The sequence below is a fragment of the Arvicanthis niloticus genome, chromosome 2 (genome assembly GCF_011762505.2).
Source record: "Arvicanthis niloticus isolate mArvNil1 chromosome 2, mArvNil1.pat.X, whole genome shotgun sequence".
NCBI classification, from domain to species: Eukaryota; Metazoa; Chordata; class Mammalia; order Rodentia; family Muridae; genus Arvicanthis; species Arvicanthis niloticus.
Genome location: NC_047659.1, coordinates 74,850,082 through 74,873,107, shown reverse-complemented (window position 1 = coordinate 74,873,107; position 23,026 = coordinate 74,850,082). Strand labels below are relative to the sequence as shown.

The 23,026-nt window shown below is 39.3% G+C and overlaps 1 protein-coding gene across 1 annotated transcript in view; it reads left to right on the top strand.

Moving 5' to 3' along the window:
* The window catches only part of Trim44 (tripartite motif containing 44), a 101,893-nt gene that overhangs the window by 13,638 nt on the left and 65,229 nt on the right, over positions 1–23,026 (top strand). Inside the window, exon 2 of the mRNA XM_034494414.2 lies at positions 2,358–2,435. Within this exon, the coding sequence (XP_034350305.1) occupies positions 2,358–2,435 (78 nt within the window). The remainder of the gene's footprint in view (positions 1–2,357; positions 2,436–23,026) is intronic.

The window sequence follows — 23,026 nt, the reverse complement described above, 5'->3', positions numbered from 1 at the left end:
TTTATGCTTGTTTCCTTACTGAATAATAAGTGGTCTTGTCCTGTCTCATAGAATTTCTGAGATAAGAAAATAAATTAGTTCTTGTGACTTTAGATTTTGCTATATGCATGAATTACAACAAGAACTTTTTTTTTTTTGGTTTTTTGGTTTTTTGGTTTTTCGAGACAGGGTTTCTCTGTGTCCTGGCTGTCCTGGAACTCACTCTGTAGACCAGGCTGGCCTCGAACTCAGAAATCTGACCGTCTCTGCCTCCCAAGTGCTGGGATTAAAGGCGTGCACCACCACTGCCCAGCTAAGAACATTTTTCTTAAGATTTTATATTCAGTTATTCATTTCTTTCAGTGGATATTTTACACCTTTGTTTTAAACACTACCTTGTGTGTCCTAAAATTTTTAGAGAAAATTTGTAGGCATGCATGCCACCCATTGCATGTGTGAAGGGAACAAATCTGTGAAATCAGTTTTCTTCTTCCACCTTTGTGTGGGTTCCAGGAACTGAGCTCAGGTCATCAGGCCTGAAACCATTAGAGCGGTAGCGCTTTACCTGCTGAACCATTATTCTGACCCTGGTAAAGCAACAACTTCTTGAAGCAGGTTATAAGAGATACAGACATTAACAATAGTTCTAGCCTTTAAGGAACTCAAAACATCACAAAGAAACTAGACAAAAATAATAATTAAGTACATATTCCATTCTTTTTATCCAGTGCTAAGTCCTGTTCTAACTATTCTGGCATACATGAGCACAATTATCTGTCTCAGCTGTATGCAACATGTACTATTATTATGGCTAGCTTCATTTTATAGACAAAGAAGTAGAGGTGCAGGAGGTAAGATGATTTGCCTAACATCACACAGTTGGTGATAGAGCTAGCATTTGAAGCTGTATGGTAAAGGTCTCCATTTTGTGCCCATTCTGTGCTGACCTTTACTGTGCTCACTAGCCGCATGTGCAGGAAATGTGTCTAGTCTAGGTGAGACTGGGCTGTATGACTAAGAGCTAGATTTCAAAGACCTAGTTGGGAATGGGTAGGAAGCATAAGACACTCCCCCCTCTCTCTTCCTCCCTCCCTCCCTCTCCCTCTCTTTCTTTGCCTCTTTATCTTTCTCCCTCCTCCTCTCCCTCCTTCTGTCTCCTCCCCTCCACCTTGAGTGCACTCTGTGTGTGTGTGTGTGTGTGTGTGTGTGTGTGTGTTGGTTTGTGTGTGGGGGTGGGGGTGGTAATTTATTAGGAAAGAAAGGATTCCCAAAAGAAGGAATGGGCCAGAGCAGACAAAGATCAGTGACTTAATAGGTAAGACCTCATATTGAAATTATATGTTGCTGATATTTTAGACATAATGATTTAAGCAAAATGTATTAAAGGTGGTCTTACGTTCTTATTATAGCTACTCTAAACTTAAGATTACATAGAGGCTTACCTCTGTGGGGGTTCACATTACATTTTTGTTGGATTGTAATCACAAACATTCATAGAGGCTCGCCTCTGGGGGCTCACATTACTTTTTTTTTGATTGTATTATAAATGACAGGCAGGTGTCATTTTGGAACACTTACTGTGTGCTGTACACTCTGCTAACACTTCTACAAACATTTCAAATAAGCCTCATTTACCCATACTACCCTTGTAATGTTTGGTAGGCAAGAGAGAAAATTTCAAGAAATCCAATAACTTGTCCTAGGTTAGTCAACTATATAGTGACAACTTCAAAACCATGTGTCTGACTCAAAAACTTGTTTTCTTAACTAGAGTATAGTAATTTGATTTGAATTTAAACCTGAGCTGTTTTAATAAGTATATAATATGCATACATCTGTATCAAATATATAAAGTTTCAAAATAAAAATCAATAGTCCATAAGATAGAAATTCTTGGAGGACCTTGACATAATTGAGTCTTAGATGAGGCAGTGAAATCATTCTGTGCAAATTATGTTTATTTAATTTTCCTTCTCTCTCTCCCTCTTTCCTCTCTTTGTCCCTCCTTCCCTCCCTCTTTTCTCACTCCCTTTCTCTTTCTCCCTTCCTTCCTTTCATAGCCTGGCTGGCTTGGAACTCACTATGTAATCTAGGCTGGTTTCAAACTCACAGAGATCCTCCTGGGTGCTGGGATTAAAGGAAAGTGCTACCACACCCAGCCACAACTTGTGTTTAATTTTCATTCCAATCATTTGTGCTTTGACTTTCCTTGTCCATTGAGAGAGGGAATGGGGCCACACACCTTCCTTAGTTGTTTAGTCCTCTTATCTGATAAGACAAATTTGCTTTCTGTGTCACTGTCCTTTGTCCCCTGAAATACTATGTTTGAGAGAGCAATGATATTGCTACCTAGTGACTCTGAATGTTTTTTCTCCTAGAGCAAAGATTCTGGTGGACTGAAGGCGGCTATGATAGAGTTGGTGGAAAGGTTAAAGTTCAAGAGCTCAGATCCTAAAGTAAGTATTGTTTTGGAATTAACTAGGTATTGATACCTTAAGCATTTGTTCTCCTTAGTCTGAGTCCAGGGAGTATTAATGATCATCTATCTGTATTTTCTATTTAGATCCAATTAAGCCCCTCCATCAAAAGCAGTGTTCTAATATGCCTGGAGAAAAGTCATCAATTTTTCCCCCTTTCTCCATTTTATGATTTATAACACATAATTATCAATATTTTTTCCTGAATTACAAAGAAGTACATTTTAAAATCTTTTCTTATCAGACCTTTGAGATTCCTGTCCTCTGTGTCCATTAGATGTAGCCAAAGGTATCTGAGATACCAATCAGTGTAATTCTGGGCCCTGGACACCCAGCCAGTTGGTACTGATATAACTTGTCTTTCCTGGCTTACAGGAGGCAGCTGCCCCTGCACATATCCTTATCATCATTACCTAGAATCTGATCTAGGAAATGATTTGAGCATCCTAGATTCTTTGCAAGATTTGGGGGGCTGGAAAATTGATATTCTGGGAAATGTCAAACCAGAATGGAGGTGAGGATGGAGGTAGTGGGCTAGGAGCTGAATGTGCAGGGGGGATTATGACTAGTGGATTAACTTCTCTTCTTATGAAGACACTTACCGTACCACTACCTGATATTGGGACCAAATTAGCTGTGTTGGAAGCTTAGAGCCTTTCACAGTTAAGTAGGGAAAGGAACATGCATTTATTTTTATGTCTCTCCTTTTTCTTTTTCCTCATAAATTCTTTATCAAATAGGAGTACCTAAGAAGCTAGGCCTGTGATAAAAATACATGACACAATTTTAACCATTTTAAATGTGTATTTCAGAGGCATTAAGTTCATTTACAGTGCTACACAGCCGTCATCACTGTCCACCTCAGGCATATTTGCATTGTCCCAAACTAAAACTTTGTCCCTATTAAACACAACTCTTCAATTCTCCCTCTCTTTCCATATTTTTGATTATTGCAAACTCCTAGGAAGTTGTTCCTTATTGCAGATTAATTTGTTTTATTTTAAGGACAGTGAGGCTTAAAGCAATAGAGCTATTTGCTCCAAATATGGTATATTGTGGAGGCGAAGTCAGATAATTGTAGTGCCTTTACTCTTGGCTTCGACTCACACTGCAAACCAAGCATCAAGGCTCATCTCGTGCTCTTACTCATGTTTCCTAAGCTGCAGCCATTGACAGCAATGGGCTCTTTAAAAGGTAATGGCAGCTATCAGAAATCTGCTTCTCATATGATGCTGAAAATATTGACATTAGTGCTATCTTTCTTTTTTGAATAAGTAAGGTTCTAGTGGTAGTCAGCATCTAGCTAGAGGAAAAAAAACAATGTGTGACTTTTAATGACTCTTCTATGTAGAATTGGAGGACTCCTAGTATAATTTTTTCATTGATAAAGCTGAACCAATTAAGTACTAAAGGAAATTGAAAAACACTTTGAGAGGTTTCTTTGGTTTTGTGGGTAGTAGCTGTGCTATAGGAAACCAAACTATATTTTCTGTCTCTGCTGTACCTGTGTGTTTGTGATTAGCAAAGTAGTGAAGAGGGATTTATGTTACAGGTAAAGAGCTTTGACCTCCATTATGAATACAGACAGTACTTCTTTTAGAAACTTGCCAGGGATGAGAAGAATCTGACAAAAGGGTGCCCTTATGGATGAGTTCTCAACCTGTGGGTTGCAACCTTTTTGGAGGTCAAATGACTCTTTCATTGGGGTTGCATATTAGATAGTTTCAATTTATAACAGTAGTTAAGTTACAGCTATGAAGTAGTAGCAAAAATAATTTTGTGGTTGGGGTCTCCACAACATAAAGAACTGCATTAAAGGCTGCATTAATGTTACATCATTAGGAGAGTTGAGAACCACTGCTTTAATGTAAGCTAAAAGATGGTTGTAAGGGCCTGACTTGTTCTTAGGTATGGGTACATACCCTGTCCACACTTTTACTTTCATGCCTCCTTTTCACTACTCCAAGACTTTGCTTGCATGTACATGGAGCTGGCTTGAGAAAGGGTGAGTGTAAGTGAAGAACAACCAACCAGTCGGGGGTGTCGGGGGAGGATAAAAATGGGCCACTTTTAATATAAACTTTTTGTAAAAGTGTTCTCAGAAATCAGTTGTTAGCTTCCAAAAGTACCCTTAAGTTTTCTATCTGTCCTGTTAACATGCAGTGCTCTACAATCCCCGTTTTGGATTGACCTATTTAAGGACAAACTAGCTCAGGCTTTATGACCTGTCATTTTGGGGTTGGGTTGCTTTATATACAGTGATTGAATCACAGGACACTGAGCACTATCTCTGCCTCACTTCTAGAACTAAAGCATCACAAAGCTTGATTAGTCCAGAGGATAAGTCTATTGCAGACTGAATTTGCTCAAAATTTATTTATTTATTTATTTATTTATTTATTTATTTATTTCCTTACTCATTCACTGACTCACAGATAGATAATAGATAGATGGATGGATAGATAGATTGATTGATTGATTGATTTCGGGATTCTGTCTACATGTATGTCTGTGCACTCCATGAATGCTATGCTCATGGAGGAACTGGGGTGAGTTGTAACCCACCATATGGGTGCTAGGAATCAGCCAGTGCTCTTAGTAACTGAGCCATTTTTCCAGCCTCTGAGTTCACTTTTAGCTGTGTGTTTTGCTAAAGAGCAATGGAAGATGCCTAGATTAACTGTTTTCTATAATTATAAAATAATATGTGCTTAAAGATAAAAGGTACAGGTACTCATAAAGGAAAGTAGAATGAATTCCCCTCAAATTATTTACAACAATTGATAGTTTGGTATATAACTTTGTAGATTTTTTTTTTATTTTATATTTTTTGCAAAAATTATATTGTGCCTATGGTTTTATGTTGTCTTTTTCATTATGCAAAATATTTCATTATGCAAAATATTGTCAACACAAGATTCTTTTGTGTTGACAATAGAATATTAGTTACTCATTGATACGATTCGGGTCCTAGTTCACTTTAAATGTCAACTTACCATAGCCTAGTGACATCTGGGAGGAAAGTTTTCATTAGAGAATTGCTTGGATCCAATTGGCCTGTGAGCCTGTCTGTGGGAGCATTGGCTTAATTGCTAATTGATGTTGGAAGGTCCAACCTCCCTGTGGGGACCACCTTACCCAGGCAGACAGGTGGTCCTGTGTAGTCCAACCTCCCTGTGGGGACCACCTTACCCAGGCAGGCAGGAGGTCCTGTGTAGTCCAACCTCCCTGTGGGGACCACCTTACCCAGGCAGGCAGGCAGGCAGGCCTGTGTAAGAAGGCTAGCTAAGCATGAAGCTGTGAGGAAGCCAGCAAGTAGCAGGCCTCCATGGTCTCTGCTTCAAGTTCTTGCTTGAGTTCCAGCTCTGGCTTCCCTCCTGTAGGCATGAAGACTATGATATGCAAATGTAAGCTTGTCACACAAGAGAGAGGGAAACGAGAACACTTCATTTTATTCAAAGCATGTCACACACTTTTTTCTAGGTCAACTGTTCTTAAATTTTATTGTTCATAAAAATCACTCAGCAGATTTATTAAAATATCGAGTTCTGGGCCTACCCCCCAGAGTTTTGATTCACTTCATGTGGGTTGAAAGAGCCCCAGACCGTGTGAGAACCACTATGCTAAACTTTGGACTGGTTTCCTTTTGCTCTTTTTGTTCATTTGCTTGTTTTCCTGCTTTCTTCAAATAGAAGGGCACATAAAAATAAAACTAAGTATTTTTTAATTTAAAAAAAATGAAATATATAAAAATCTAAGCTTAGGAGACAAAGGAATTGAACAGAAGTAACAAAGAAATAGGGATGAGAAAGGGAAATGGAAAGTCAATTCTGTCTGCGTGGGAGGGTAGGGTGGGTTCACAGTCTTATTCCTGATAGAGAAATGGCCAAATCGGGAAGAAGGGAAGGGCTTCAAGAGGAACGTGAACAGAGGAGCTGAGTCAAAACGGCAGGAGGATAAGTGAAGACTGCTGTGGTTCTAAGAATAGGCATAGTTCTAAAACTAGAGGAAACATAGGAAAGAAAGAGCTCATGCTGCTAGCAATGACCTTGAGAACAGGAATCAGAGCCAGTGATCAGTAAAAAACTACATGAGACTGGAGGAAACATGTATGTGTGTGTTGCTGTGGTAAGCCTTGTTTTAAAGGTTACATTCCTCCAGGTATCTACCATCTTCTATATTGTGGATAAAACTTGCTTTTAATAACTTTTAATTTGTAAAAACAATAACAAAAAATGGTTACTGGGAAGTTGCCTTTTAAATAATTAACTGTCCATATGTATTTGATATGATCCAATTTGCAAAACTTTCTTTTCTTCGTGAAACTTTCAGAAACATGCTACATAAAACAGGGGTGGTTTTTGCTTTCTTTTTTGTCTCTTGTTTTGCTTGTTTGTTTGCGTGTACATTTTTATACTTTTGCTCAGCTTTAGTGAAATAAGAGATGTCCATTTGAGAGTGATGCCTTAGACCTGTTATCTCAATACTTATAAAGCTGAAGCAGGCCCACCCTGAGTTCTAGTGGATTACACAGTGAGACTGTGTTTCAAGTAATAAATAAAATGAAACACACAAAAATATACAGTCATAAAGGTGCTTGCCTGTGGCAGAATGAGGGAGGCCTTGACATGTAAGAAAGTTAAAACCAAGTTCTTTTATATTAATGGCTTTCTTGAGTGGCCGTTCATAGTTTATCTGAGAAAGCACTGAACCAAAAGCATAACATACTAATCTCAAACTAACTTTTTATGCCAGTAGCAACAGGTACATTCTCTATTTTGTGTTAATTTCTTTCCTGCAAAATAATGCTTTTCAATGCTTCCTTTAAATAGTGTACTTAAAGCAAACATTAATAAACAGTGGTTTTCTTTTTTTGATTTTTACATAATAATAATAATAATAATAATAATAATAATAGGAAAAGCATATTAATAGCAAGAATATTTCCTAAAATATGTCCGCCACAGCCTTGCTGGATGGGGCATATTTGTTGCAGATTATATAATAATCCAAGCCAAGCACTTCAGGATGATCACATGCTAATTATTAGATTGTCCAATTATGGCTCCTGGCACTGATTGTTCTCTATAATTCTCTATATACACACATGAACATCTGCATATGTTGGGGAAAGGAGACTCCAGAATTACTCAAGTTTCTAGAGATTCTACCTAAAAAATCAATTCTTTTTACTTTATTTTTAATTTGTTTTTTATTGGATATTTTATTTACATTTCAGATGCCATCCCCTTTCTCCATTTCCCCTCCCTAGAAAACCCACATCCCATGGCCCCTTCTCCTTTTTGCTTTCATACATTTATTTTTAATGTTAACCAAAGGCTTTATAAGTTTGGTAGTGCTCAATATCAATCAGAAGTGTAACCCAATACCCAACCTAGATATATCAACTATCTTTGACTGGCGGAGACATGTGAACATCTGCCTCCATGTCCCCCACCCCCTTTCTTTCTCTCTCTTTCTCTCTCTCATCACCTAGATCTTCTTCCCCTCCTCCTCCCCTCCTTACTCCTCCTCTTCCTCTTCATACTCCTCCCACCTTAGCTCCTCCTACATATCACCCTTCCTGTTAAAATAAAACTTTTCTCTCAAAATACAATTAGAGAATAACTGTACCAATTTGTGTCAGTAAGGTACAAGATAGACCTAATACCCAGTCCATCATTTTGTTGACTAACCAGAACCTCTGCCGTCTCTCCTAACTAAAAGAATTAGTTTTGAACCTGGCTTTTTTCTTGGCTTTAGAATGAATGTCAGCTGAAAACCAAATCTTTTCTCTCAAAGTAAATAGCTGGGATTGGCTACGAGACTATAGGTTTTCAACCCCATCAGAAATCCAGAATGACTGAATTAACTGAAATTATGGGAAGCACAAAGCATAGCTTCTAAACCTTAGCCAATTTATAGAGACCACTGAACACCTAGACAGTCTCTATACTACAAAACATTGGAGCATCTGATCTTCAGCCTTCTGGCCCAGGATCATCTGACAAACCTAGTGATGAAGAATTATTAAGGGCTGAATACTCTGTCTTGGCAGATATAATCAGTCACCTATTCTGCAAGTGTCCTTTTCTGGACAGTAATTTGTCTGTAGATGGAAAGAGGCAATTCTTGCCTAGTGGCTGTCTCCCCACAATTGGAATAACTCCTAAGATGCTCAATTTCTTCTTAGAATCCAAGAGAGGAAGCTGTCAGGAGCAGACAGGTCTCTAATCAAAATAAACATTAATACAGAAATGTTTGTAGTATCAATTCTGTGGACTTCTGACGTTTTGAAAACCACTTATCCATGTAAGGTAATCTGGACTGTTGTCTATTAACTCCTCTCAGCTATTTCTAAATAAAATATAGAAAACACCCTAACAATAAACTCAGAGCCATGGATTTGCTATAGGCCCTTAACTCACAGTCTAATCATCTCAAATCAGTTAAAAAAGTTAAAGAAGGACTGGGTCTAGGCCTTGTATTCCTAAATGTGTTATATAGGCACAATGCCTATGAGAGTAACAATATCATCTCCCTTTTATATCAGTAAGAAGCTCATACCAATGAAAACCTTAATTTTGAAATCAAAGTAAATTTTGTACCATTTAAGAAATTATAACTTCATCTTAATAACAATTATACATATTTCTACCAGTAGGTTATGACTATGTAATAAATCCTCTCTGTTGAAACAAAACCACTACTTTTCCCTAGAAACACAGCCCAATATTAACCACCTCAGTCCCCAAGCCCAGGGAATAGGGGCGCCGACTCTTAACTTCTTTAAGCTGATTATGGGCATTGAGATATTAGAAGAGGGGCAGTGGGTAGAGCAAATTGATAAGCCTCTGATGCTGTGTCTTCACTGCATCCAGCTGGAATTCCAGGACATCAGAGGTTGGAGCAGGTCTGCTCAGCTTGCTTGATGAGTAGATACACCAAGGCTGTGTATTCTGTAATACACAATTCTCAAAACAAATTTTAGTATCAAGATAATTTTTTGTTTGAATTCTGAAATCTAGTCTTCTGGCGGCCTGCCTCTGTCAGGTCTAATCCATATAATTCTGGGAGTTTCTATGAGGGTGTGCTCCTACCATCCTCCCATTTTCACCTCCCTGCTCTCAAATTCCCCTATACTAGGGAATTCAAACTTTCAGCCACCAAGGCCCTCCACTTCCACTGATGCCTAACCCCTTACCTCATCCCCCTTCCTCCAATTACTATGAGGGTGTGCTCCCACCATCCTCTCATTCCTGCCTTCCTGCTCTTGAAATTCCCCAACACTAGGGAATCCAAACTTTCAGGCACCAAGGCCGTCCACTTCCACTGATGCCTGACAAGGCCACCCTCAACTACCTATACAGGTGGAGCCATGAGTTCCTCCCTTTGTGTTCTCGGGCTGGAGATATTAGAATGGCTACTCCAGCTTGTTTCTTAGGACCATTTGCTTGAAAAATTGTTTTTCAGCCTTTTACTCTAAGGTAGAGTCTGTCTTTGTCAGTGAGGCGGGTTTCCTGTATGCAGCAAAATGCTAGGTCCTGTTTATGTATCCAGTCCATTAGCCTATGTCTTTTAATTGGGGAATTCAGTCCATTGATGTTAAGAGATATTAAGGAACAGTGATTGTTGCTTCCTGTTATTTTTGTTGTTAGAGGTGGAATTATCTTTGTGTGGCTATTTTCTTTTGGATTTGTTGGAAGAGGATTACTTTCTTGCTCTTTCTAGGGTATAATTTCCCTCCTTGTATTGGAGCTTTCCTGCTGTTATCCTTTGTAATGCTGGGTTTGTGGAAAGATAATGTGTAAATTTGGTTTTGCCATGGAATATCTTGGTTTCTCCATCTATGGTAATTGAGAGTTTTGCTTGGTATAGTAGCCTGGGCTGGCATTTGTATTTTCTTAGGGTCTGTATGATATCTGTCCAGCATCTTCTAGCTTTTATAGTATCTGGTGAGAAGTCTGGTGTAATTCTTATAGGTCTGCCTTTATATGTTACTTGGCCTTTTTCCCTTACTGCATTTAATATTCTTTCTTTGTTTTGAGCACTTGGTGCTTTGATTATTATGTGACGGGAGGTATTTCTTCTTGTCTAGTCTATTTGGCGTTCTATAGGCTTCTTGTTTGTTTCTGGGCATCTGGTTCTTTAGATTAGGGGAGTTTTCTTCTATAATTTTGTTGAAGATATTTATTGGCCCTTTAAGTTGGGAATCTTCACTCTCATCTATACCTATTATCCTTAGGTTTGGTCTCCTCATTGTGTCCTGGATTTCCTGGATGTTTTGTATTTAGAACTTTTTGCATTTTGCATTTTCTTTGACAGTTGTGTCAATATTTTCTATGGTATCTTCTGCACCTGAGATTCTCTCTTCTATCTCTTGTATTCTGTTGGTGATGCTTGTGTCTCTGACTCCTGATTTCTTTCCTAGGTTTTCTATCTCCAGGGTAGTCTCCCTTTGTGATTTCTTGATTGTTTCTACTTCCATTTTTATGTCCTGGATGGTTTTGTTCAATTCCTTCACCTGTTTGGTTGTGTTCTTTTGTAGTTCTTTAAGGGATTTTTGTGTTTCCACTTTAAGGGTTTCTACTTGTTTACCTGTGTTCTCCTCAAATTCTTTGAGAGTGTTATTTATGTCCTTCTTAAAGTCCTCTATCATCATCATTAGAAGGGATTTAAAATCTGAATCTTGCTTTCCAAGTAATATGGGGAATTCAGGACTTTATTGTGTGGGAGAACTAGGTTCTAAAGATGCCAAGTACCCTGGGTTGCTGATGCTTATGTTCTTGTGCTTGCCATTTGCCATCTGGATCTCCTTAGTGCTACCTGCCCTGTCTCTGACTGGAGCCTGTCTTTCCTATTATCTTGGTTGTATCACAACTGTGTGGGGTGGGTATTACTATTTACATTTCAGATTTTATCCCCTTACCCCACTTCCCCCCACCACCCAGAAACCTCCTATCCCATCCCCCCTCCTCATGCTTCTATGAGGCTGTGCCGCCACCTACCCCCCCACACCCACCTCCTCACCCTCACATTCCCCCTCTCCCACTTGGTATTTGTCCTTCATGGGACTAAGAATCTCCTCTCCCACCTCTGCCCGACAAGGCCATCCTCCCCTACATATATAGCTGGAGTCGACGGTCCCTCCCTATGTGCTCCCAGGCTGGTGGTTTAGACCCCAGGGAGCTCTGGTTGGTTGGTATAGTTACTCTCCTCATGGGGTCACAAACCCTTTCTGCTCCTTCAGTCTTCTCTCTAACTTCTCCATTGGGAAACCCTTGATCAGATCAGTGGTTAGCTGTGAGCTTTGTACTCTGAATGTGTCAGTCTCTGGCAGACCTCTAAGGATACAGCTATATCAGGTTCTTGTCAGAATGCACTTCCAGCCATCCACATCAGTATCTAGCTTAGGTGACTATACATGGGATGGATACCCAGGTGGAATGGTCTCCAGATGGCCCCTCCTTTAGTTTCTGTCCCATGTTTTGTTTTTATATTTGCTCCCTTGAGTACTTTTGTTACTTCTTCTAAGGACTGAGGCATCCCCACTTGGTCTTCCTTCTTCATGAGCTTCATGTGGACTGTGAGTTTAGTCTTGGCTACTCCAAGCTTTTGGGCTAACATCCGCTTATAAGTGAGTAAATACCAAGAGTGTTCTTTTGTGATTGAGATAACTCACTCAGGATGATAATTTCTAGTTCCATCCATTTACCTAAGAATTTCTCAAATTCATTATTTTTAATAGCTGAATGTACCACATTTTTTTTTGTATCCATTCCTCTGTTGAGGGACATCTTGGTTTTTTCCAGCTTCTGGCTATTATAAATAAGGCTGCTATGAACATAGTGGAGCATATGTCCTTGTTATATGTTGGAGTATCTTCTGGTTATATGCCCAGGAGTGGTATAGCTGGATCCTCAGGTAATGCTATGTCCAGTTTTCTGAGGAATAGTCAGACTGATTTCCAGAGTGGTTATACCAGATTGCAATCCCACCAACAATGGAGAAGTGTTCCTCTTTCTCAGCATCCTCGCCAGCATCCACTATTACCTGAGTTTTTGATCTTAGCCATTCTGACTGGTGTGAGGTGGTATCTCAGGGTTGTTTTGATTTGCATTTCCCTGATGACTAAGGATGTTGAGCATTTCTTAAGGTGCTTCTCGGCCATTCGAGTTTCCTCCATTGAGAATTCTTTGTTTAGCTCCGTATCCCATTTTTAATATGGTTATATGGTTGTCTGGAGTATAATTTCTTGAGTTCTTTGTATATCTTGGATATTAGCCCTCGATCAGATGTAGGATTGGTAAAGATCTTTTCCCAATCTGTTGATTGCTGTTTTGTCTTATTGACAATGTCCTTTGCCTTACAGAAGCTTTGTAATTTTATGAGGTCCCATTGTTCGATTCTTGATCTTAGAGCATAAGCCATTTGGTGTTCTGTTCAGGAACTTTTCCCCTGTGCCTAGGTATTTGAGTGTCTTCCCCACCTTCTCTTCTATTAGTTTCAGTGTATCTGGTTTTATGTGAAGGTCCTTTATCCACTTGGACTTGAGCTTTTTACAAGGAGATAAGAATGGATTGATTTGCATCCTTCTACATGCTGACCTCCAGTTGAACCAGCACCATTTACTGAAAATGCTGTCCTTTTTCCACTGGATGGTTTTAGCTCCTTTGTCAAAGGTCAAGTGATCATAGGTTTGTGGGTTCATTTCCGGATCTTCAATTCTATTCCATTGATCTTCCTGCCTGTCTCTGTACCAGTATCATGCAGTTTTTATTACTATTGCCCTGTAGTACAGTTTGAGGTCAGGGATGGTGATTCCCTCAGAAGTTCTTTAATTGTTGAGAATAGTTCTCACTATCCTGGGTTTTTTGTTATTCCAAATGAATTTGCAAATTGCTCTTTCTATCTCTATGAAGAATTGATTGGGAATTTTGATGGGGATTGCATTGAATCTGTAGATTGCTTTTGGCAAGATGGCCATTTTTACTAAATTAATCCTGCCAATCCAGGAGCATGGGAGATCTTTCCATCTTCTGAGATGATCTTTTATTTCTTTCATCAGAGACTTGAAGTTCTTGTCATACAGATCTTTTACTTGCTTGGTTAGATTCACTCCAAGGTATTTTATATTGTTTGTAACTATTATGAAGGGTGTCATTTCCCTAATTTCTTTCTCAGCCTGTTTTTCCTATGAGTAGGGGAAGGCTACTGATTTATTTGAATTGATTTTATATCCAGCTACTTTGCTGACATTGTTTATCAGGTTTAGGAGTTCTCTGGTGAAAATTTTAGGGTCACTTAAGTATACTATCATATCATCTGCAAATAGTGAAATTTTGACCTTTTCCTTTCCTATTTGTATCCCTTTGACTTCCTTTTGTTGTCTAATTGCTCTGGCTAGGACTTCCAGTACTATATTGAATAGGTAAGGTGAGAGTGGGCAGCCTTGTCTGGTCCCTGATCTTAGTGGGATTGCTTCAAGTTTCTCTCCATTTAGTTTGATGTTGGCTACTGGCTTGCTGTATATTGCTTTTACGATGTTTAGGTATGGGCCTGAATTCCTGATCTTTGCAAGACTTTTAACATGAAGGGATGTTGAATTTTGTCAAATGTTTTCTTAGCATCTAGTGAGATGATCATGTGGTTTTTTTTCTTTGAGTTTATTTATGTAGTGGATTACATTGATGGATTTCCGAATATTGAACCATCCCTGCATTCCTGGGATAAAGCCTACTTGATCATGATGAATGATTGCTTTGATGTGTTCTTGGATTTGGTTTGAGAGAATTTTATTGAGTATTTTTGCATCAATATTCATGAGAGATTGGTCTGTAGGTCTCTTTCTTTGTTGGGTCTTTGTGAGGTTTAGGTATGAGCGTAATTGTAGCTTCATAGAACAAATTGGGTATTGTTCCTTCTGTTTCTATTCTGTGGAATAGTTTGAAGAGAATTGGTATTAGGTCTTCCTGGAAGGTCTGATAGAATTCTGCACTAAAACCATCTGGTCCCGGACTTTTTTTGGTGGGGAGACTTTTAATGACTGGTTCTATTTCTTTAGGTGTTATGGGTCTGTTTAGTTGGTTTATCTGCTCCTGTTTTAATTTTGATACTTGGTATGTGTCTAGAAAATTGTCCATTTCATCCAGATTTTCCAATTTTGTTGAGTATAGGCCTTTGTAGTAGGATCTGACGATTTTTTTTAATTTCCTCAGTTTCTGTTATTATGTCTCCCCTTTCAGTTCTGATTTTATTAATTTGAGTACTGTCTCTGCGCCCTTTGGTTAGTCTGGCTAAGGGTTTATATATCTTGTTGATTTTCTCAAAGAACCAGCTCCTGGTTTTGTTGATATTTTATATAGTTCTTTCTGTTTCTACTTCGTTAATTTTAGCCCTGAGTTTGATTATTTCCTGCCATCTACTCCTCTTGGGTGTATTTGCTTCTTTTTGTTCTAAAGCTTTCAGGTGTGCTGTCAAGTTGTTAGTGCATGCTCTCTCTAGTTTCATTTTGTAGGCACTTAGAGATATAAGTTTTCCTCTTAGTACTGCTTTCATGGAGTCCCACAAGTTTTGGTATGATGTGTCCTCATTTTCATTAAATTCTAAAAAGTCTTTAATTTCTTTATTTCTTCCTTGACCAAGTCATCATTGAGTAGAGCATTGTTCAGTTTCTACATGTATGTGGGCTTTCCATTGTTTTTGTCCATATTAAAGAGGAGTCTTAGTCCATGGTGGTCTGATAGGGTACAAGGGATTATTTCAATCTTTTTGTATCTGTTGAGGCCTGTTTTGTGACCATTTATATGGCCTATTTTGGAGAAGGTACCATGAGGTGCTTAGAAAAAGTTATATTCTTTTGTTTTAGGATGAAATGTTCTATAGATATCAGTTAAGTTAAGAATTGGGGGCAGAGCTGCCGTCCAGGATCTGCTCAGTGTTCAGGCCCAGACGGGAAGAAACCAGTGCTCTGGGCCAGGAGTGATGTCCTGGGTACTTGTGGGTCCCAGTTACTCCCTGTTTGGGGCAGGCATTGCTGTGTGCTTACCTAAGATACTGCCCAGGTATCTTAGAGCTCCTGGGAGGCCCGCTTTCTTTGGGTTCTGTGAGATTGGGGGCGGAGCTGCCACCCGGGATCTGCTCAGTTGAGTGGTTTTCTCATTCATCATAATCTTTTTTGGGGGGTGGTTTCTTAAGCGTTTATACTTTTATTAAAAGACCATGGGACATTTAATGTTAACTTTTTTGAAAATTTTTTATTGTTTTATTTATTTACATTTCAAATGTTGTCCCCCTTCTCAGTCTCCCCTCCACAAACCCTCATCCTGCCCCCTTCCCTTTGCCTCTAAGATGGTGCTCACTACCCACTACCTCCTCATCCTTCTAGCATCCTCCTTTGCTGAAGCAGCAAGGCTCCACAGGACCAAGTACCTCCTCTCCCATTGATGTCAGATAAGTCAGTTCTCTGCTACATATGTAGTTGGAGCCATAGACCCACTCTTGTATACTCTTTGGTTGGTGGTTTTGTCCCTGGGAGCTCTGTTGGGTTTTGTTAGTTGATATTGTTGTTCTTCCTGTGGAGTTGCAATCCCCTTCAGCTCCCTCAGTCCTTCCCCCAACTCTTCCATTGGGGTTCCCGGTCTCAGTCTAATGGTTGGCTGTGAGTATCTGAGTCTGTCTTAGGTGCTGGCAGAACCTCTCAGAGGACAACCATACCAGGCTTCTGTCAGCAAGCACTTCTTTCACTATCAGCAATAGTGTCTGGGTTTGGTATCTGCAGATAGGATGGATACCATGGTGGGACGGTCTCTGCATGGCCTTTCCTTCAGTCTCTGCTCCATTTTTTTGTCCCCGTGTTTCCTTTAGATAGGAACAATTCTGGATTAAAATTTTTGAGATGGGTGGCTGGCCCCATCCTTCCACTGGGGGCCATGTCTATTTACTGGAGGTGGTCTCTTCAGGTTCTACCTCCTACTGTTGTGTATTTTGGCTAATGTCATCTCCTTTGGGTCCTACAAGCCTCCCACATCCCTAGATTCTGGGACTTTCTAGTGGTTTCTCCCATTCCTCACCCCAACTGATACTTATATTCATTTTCCTGGCCCTCTGGACTTCTCTCCTGTCTCTTCCCATACCTGGCCCCGCCCCACCTCTTTTTCTTCCCCTTCTCTTCTCCCACTCAGGTCCCTCCCTCTGCCTCCAGTGATTATTTTGTTCCCCCTTCTAAGTGGGATTGAAGCATCCACACTTTGGCCGGCCTTCCTTGTTAAGTTTCATGTGGTCTGTGAGTTGTATTGTGGCTATTCTGAGCTTTTGGGTAAATATCCACTTATCAGTGAGTACATACCATGCATGTCTTTTTGCGTCTGGGTTACCTCACTCAAGATGATATTTTCTAGTTCCATTTATTTGCCTACAAAATTTGTCAAGTTGTTGCTGAGTAGTATTCCATTGTGTAAATGTACTACATTTTCTGTATCCATTATTTTGTTGAGGGACATCTGGGTTGTTTCTAGCTTCTGGCTCTTATAAATAAGGCTGCTGTGGACATACTAGAGCATGTGTCCTTGTTATATGTTGGAGCATCTTTTGGGTATATGCCCAGTAGTGGTATAGTTGGGTCTTTAGGTAGAACTATTTCCAATTTTTTGAGGAACCACCAGATTGATTTCTAAAGTGGTTATACCAGTTTGCAATCCCACCAACAATGGAGGAGTGTTCCCTTTTCTCCACATTCTCACAAGCATCTGCTGTCATCTGAGTTTTTGTTCTTAGCCATTTTGTTTGGTGTGAGGTAGGCTCTCAGGGTCATTTTGATTTGCATTTTCCTGATGACTAAGGATGTTAAACATTTCTTTAGGTGCTTCTTGGCCATTTGAGAATTTTGTTTAGCTCTGTACCCCATTTTTTAATTGGGTTATTTGGTTTTCTGGAGTTAACTTCTTGAGTTCTTTGTGTATTTTGGATATTAGCCCTCTATCAGATGTAGGATTGGTAAAGATCTTTTCCCAGTCTGTGGGCTGTCGTTTTGTCTTATTGACAGTGTCCTTTGCTTTTCAGTTTCATGAGGTCCCATTTGTCAGTTGTTGATCTTATACCATAAACCATTTGGTGTTCTGTTCAGGAAATTTTCCACTGTGCCGATGTGTTCAAGGCTCTTTCCCACTTTTCTATTAGATTCCGTGCATCTGGTTTTACATGGAGGTCCTTGATCCACTTGAACTTGAGCTTTGTACAAGGAGATAAAAATGAATCAATTTGCATTCTTCTACATGCTGACCTCCAGTTAAGCCAGCACCATTTGTTGAAAATGTTTTTTTCCCCACTCTATGGTTTTGGCTTCTTTGTGAAAGATGTGTGAAAGGTGTGTGGGTTTATTTCTGGGTCAATTCTATTCCACTGATCGACCTATCTGTTGCTGTACCAATACCATGTGGTTTTTATAATTATTGTTCTGTAGTACAGCTCGAGGTCAGGGATGGTTATTCCCCCAGTTCTTCTGTTGTTTAGAATTGTTCTCCCTATCCTGAGTTTTCTGTTATTCCATATGACATTGAGAATTGCTCTTTATCTCTGTAAGAATTGAGTTGGAATTTTGATGAGGATTGCATTGAATCTGTAGATGGCTTTTGGAAAGATGGCCATTTTTACTGTTAATCCTGCCAATCCATGTCCGTTGGAGATCTTTTCATCTTTGGAGGTCTTCTTAAATTTCTTTCTTCAGAGACTTGAAGTTTTTGTCACACTGTTCACTTGCTTAGTTAGAGTCACACCAAGATATTTTATATTATTTGTGACCTTTGTGAGTGATATTGTGTCCCTAATTTCTTTCTCAGCCTGTTTATCCTTCATGTAGAGGAAGGCTACTGATTTGTTTAAATTAATTTTATATCCAGCCATGTTGCTGAAGTTGTTTATCAGGTGTAGGAGTTCTCTCGTAGAATTTTTGGAGTCAATTATGCATATATGATTATCATCTGCAAATAGTGATACCTTGACTTCTTCCTTTCTGATTTGTATCCCTTTGACTTCCTTTTGTTGTCTAATTGCTCTAGATAGAAGTTTGAGTAAAATATTTTTCATGTGTATTTTGTTTGTTCACCTAGCACCCACAGAGACCAGAAGAGGGCATCAAATCCCCTGGGGCTAAGTGATTGTGAGTAGCCTGGTGGATACTGGGAATTGATTTCATATCCTCTGGAAAAGCAGCCAGTACCTTTAGCCATTTCTGCACCTTTTATTTACAAAGCTGTAGGTAGGAATACTGGATGGTATAAGTCATGTTTATTTTGTCTTGTAACCTCAACACTTATGGTGTGGATCTTGAAACACAGTAATTAATATATATTATCTATTACAACACCTATGAAATATTAGGGAACCCTGCTATTTAAGGTTGACATCTACCATGTCCACATAACTCCCCTGAGCTTGGTGCACAATGGAGGACTCCCTTTCTGGAAAGCTGCCCCCACCCCCACCCCCATACACACTACCTGAGGAATGCCATTTAACCCTTGATGGAAATTACAGGTTCAACTTCCTGAGATGTCTCTCCATGTAAATGAGGTATCCCCAGAACTTTAAACCTCAACCAGTGAAACTTCACCCTAAGAAGAACCCCTTCCTACTTTCTACAGTTTATATAGTCCTTGTTCACCCTGAATAAAGTATATGCATACAAGTGGTTTTGTTGAATAGTGTCTGAGAGAACTACTTCATTGAACATCTCTGGAGGAGACTTCCTCCCTGCTGGCATTCACTGCTGACCCCAATTCCAGACTTCACTTCATCCTTTCCCACCTGGTGTGCTTCACAGTCCTGGCTCTGTTCTGTCCTTCCCTGCTTGGTGTATGACACCTGATACCACAAGGGATGAAGTGAAAAAACAGAATCACAAGGAAATAAACAATTTGTCTCCTTTTATGAATGAGCGGTTGGAGACTTACAGGAGTTAAATAGTTCTGATGGACCAGAAATGAACATTTTTTTTAAAATTGAGAATGGTTCTCTTTATGTAGCCCTGGCTGTCCTGGAACTCAACAATGTTAGATCAGGGTTCAAACTCATAGAGATCCTCCTGCCTCTGTCCCCAAGTGCTGGGACTAATGCCATGTACCACCCACCACACATGGGTAAGGACTTAACTTTTGCATTGTCTTATTCCATGTTCTTTACCTCCACTCTGTGTTGAATCTGTAAACAAGCAGATACAGGCCATAGAAGCATGTAGATGGTTATGACCATTCTTGGATTAGTTTTTCCTCACATCTTCTTTTCCCTTCCCTTATTGGGATTCTTTAGCCAAAGTGACCACAGTCCCAGAGCACCAGAATTGGTTGGTAACCTTTTCTAAAAAGACAGAGTGGAAAGATGGCAGAGAGCTCTGGCTAAGGAAAGAGCTTCAGGTGATTGACTTGATTGGTGGAGGACAGCAGTTGGGAAAACCATTCCTTCCTCAGGCTGGCTCTAGCTTCTGTCAATAGGAACCACTCAGAAACAGTTGTGGTCTCTTTCATCTTCTGTAGACACTCAGAGAACACAAAGGGGAAAATGAGTCTCTTTCACTTCTTTATATCCTTGTGAAAGAAAACCCCTTCCTTCTTGCTTTCCCCTCTATTGAAAAAATAATGTGAGTTCTCGCTAAACATTTTGAAAAATACTAAAAAGTACAAGAAAGAAAATAAATAAATAAATCATTCAATTGCCCATAGTCGTCTATAAAATTTGGGGGGGGGGGGTGTTAGTGCTCATTCTTGAGTCTCAGCTACTTCACATGATCAAGTGGTAGTTCCAAGATCTGCTTAGACCAGTACAAGGTACAAGTCAGTGACATTAAATGAGAGATGTTAAAATGTAGAATACTACTATGCTTCTATGCTTTGCCTTTTAGGCTCTTTCCCCCCCCCCCCATGTATATATAAGCATATACTATATATGTAATTTTGTTTTCTAACTTTATACCTAACAGCCTTTTTGAATGCATACATTTGTGTCATTTCAATACACTTTGATCCTTGAACCCTAGTTTGGGGGTTACTAGAGTCATGAAAGGCAGTTTGCCTTTATTGCCAAATAGAAATTTTGCTTAATAGGGTACTTAGGCTTTTTCATAGCCTGAAAAGATTTTGAAAAAAAAAAAAAAAGATTTTTTGTGCATCATTTTGTTGTTTTTGTTGTTTTTCTTCTTTGTACTTTGATAAACATGACAGTTGTAGTCTACAGTTATTAAGGAAAGTGAAAATATAATGCAAAGTTGGTCTTCTAGTCATATGTCACCTACTTCATTATATCAGTGTCCTTATTGGTCAATATGCCATATATATGGTGGCTGACTAATGCTCACTTGTAAAGATGACCACCTGCTCCAGTCCTCAGTACTTCATGATGAAAAAACAGAACCAAGTCAAGTATAACACACAGGGAGGTTGACAACTCTCAGAATCCCAGCTCTGCAATTTTCTTTAGTGTGTTAGTATAAAGAAATCACAACCCTCATGCATTTATGACTGGGATGGATAATGGTGCAGCCACATTGGTCAGTAGTCTCAGTCCCTTTAATGGCTCTGATCATTGAGTTATTATATTACCTGGCAGTTCAATTGATGGGCACTCAAAAATATTTAAGATAGATGAAAACAGGTGAACATAAAAATATACACACTTATCTTCACAGCAGCATTAGTCATTCTGTCCAGAAAGTAGAAACAATCCCTTTGTCCTTCATTGACAAATGACTAAAGTGTGGTACATATACAATGAGATACTATTTAGCAATGAAAACTGAAGTAGTAATACAGGACATACTATCAAGTACCCTTGGAAATATCATGTAGTAGAAAATAACTTTATTAGTCAGAATTCATCCCTCCCTTCCTTTCTTCCTTCCTTCCTTCCTTTCTTCCTTTCAATGTATATAAGTACACTGTAGTTGTCTTCAGCCACATCAGAAGAGGACATCAGATCTCATTACAGATGGTTGTGAGCCACCATGTGGTTGCTGGCAATTGAGCTTAGGACCTCTGGAAGAACAGTCAGTATGTTTAACTGATGAGTCATTTCTCCAGCCCATAGTCTGAGTTCTTAATTAAGAAACGTTTAACAGAAAGAGATAAGCAGGAGAAAAGAGAATATAGATTTATTTGCTAGTATAACCTAGTGAATAGGCTTGAATTGAGGTGTGAATACCACAGAAATAGGCCAGTTATGGGAGATGGCCAAAACAGATTGGTAAACAAAGAGGGAGAGGCTGTACGTGGTACATATGCATTGGTGATTTAGAGGCACTTTCTGTACAGAGAGTGAGAAACCCTTAGAGTTTCTTTGTAAATTTCTCTCATGAGAGGGTAAGTTTTTTTGTGTTAAATAATTGCAGGCCAGTGCTGGGAATGGTAAAGCATGCTTGTCATTTCAGTACTTGGGAGACTGAACTAGGAGGATTGCTGTGAATTCAGGATCAGCTTGTGCTACATAGTGAGATCTTATCTATAAGACAAAATAACAGTGGTGTTTCTTTTAGGGATGATGAAAGGGCTGTGATGTGTGGCAGTGCTGGCTCCATAGCCCTGGATGCTGCTAATAACCTGAATAAAAAGGAGCTAACAGTACACTTTTTTTTTTTTTTTTTTTTTTTTTTTTTTTTTTTTTTAATTTAGAGACAGGGTTTTTGTACATAGCTCTGGCTGTCCTGAAACTCACTATGTAGACCAGGCTGGCCTCCAACTCACAGAGATCCTTATGCCTCTGCCTCTGGGGTGCTGGGATTAAAGGCATATGCCACCGTGCCCAGCACACTTTATTGAACAAATTATAAGACCTGTGGATTATATCTCAATAAAGTTCTTCACTTCAAATGTTAGCCATGAGCAGTATCTTTCTCTTTTTCTTCTTTAGACAGTGATTGAGGGTCAGGAACTTGAGATTCACTTCTAATACAGAGAAGCAGTATATATACTACAGTTTTTCAGAGCTCAAGCTTCTGGAATCAGCTCCTACCTCAAGAGTAAAGCTTGGGCAAATCCTGTGCTTGCTCAACTTTTGTATTTTTTGGTTTTTGTCTGTAAAAAGTGGGGTGGGTAATAAAATATACTTCATAGACTGTATGAAAGACTATATGAGATAAAGTGCTTAGTATGACATCTTATTAATGATGACTACTTTTAGTTGTCTTCTAATCCTGAGAAAGGGGGACAAGTAGACTTGGGGACAGCTATTTCCCCACAAAATTGAGGAGACCCTTCCAATCCTTTCTGAAAAAATTGAGCCACCCACTTATATGTAACTAGATTCTACATTGGATCAGTTAACTCTTCTTATAAGACCATCAATATATCTTTGAGTGATAATGATATGCAAATAGATTGAGTTAAATTCTCCCAGTTGGGATCTCTTGGTATGGCCGCAGACTCACTTTGTGGGCCTGGTTTGGCTGTAGCTCTCTCTGCTCATGCAAGTCAAGGCAGATATGTCCATCATGGGTATGTGCAGTTGTGTGTAGGTATTTCTGATAGAAACAAGAATCTACTGCATAGCATCTGTTGTGCTGTTCTGGACTAAACTCTCTAGTTAGC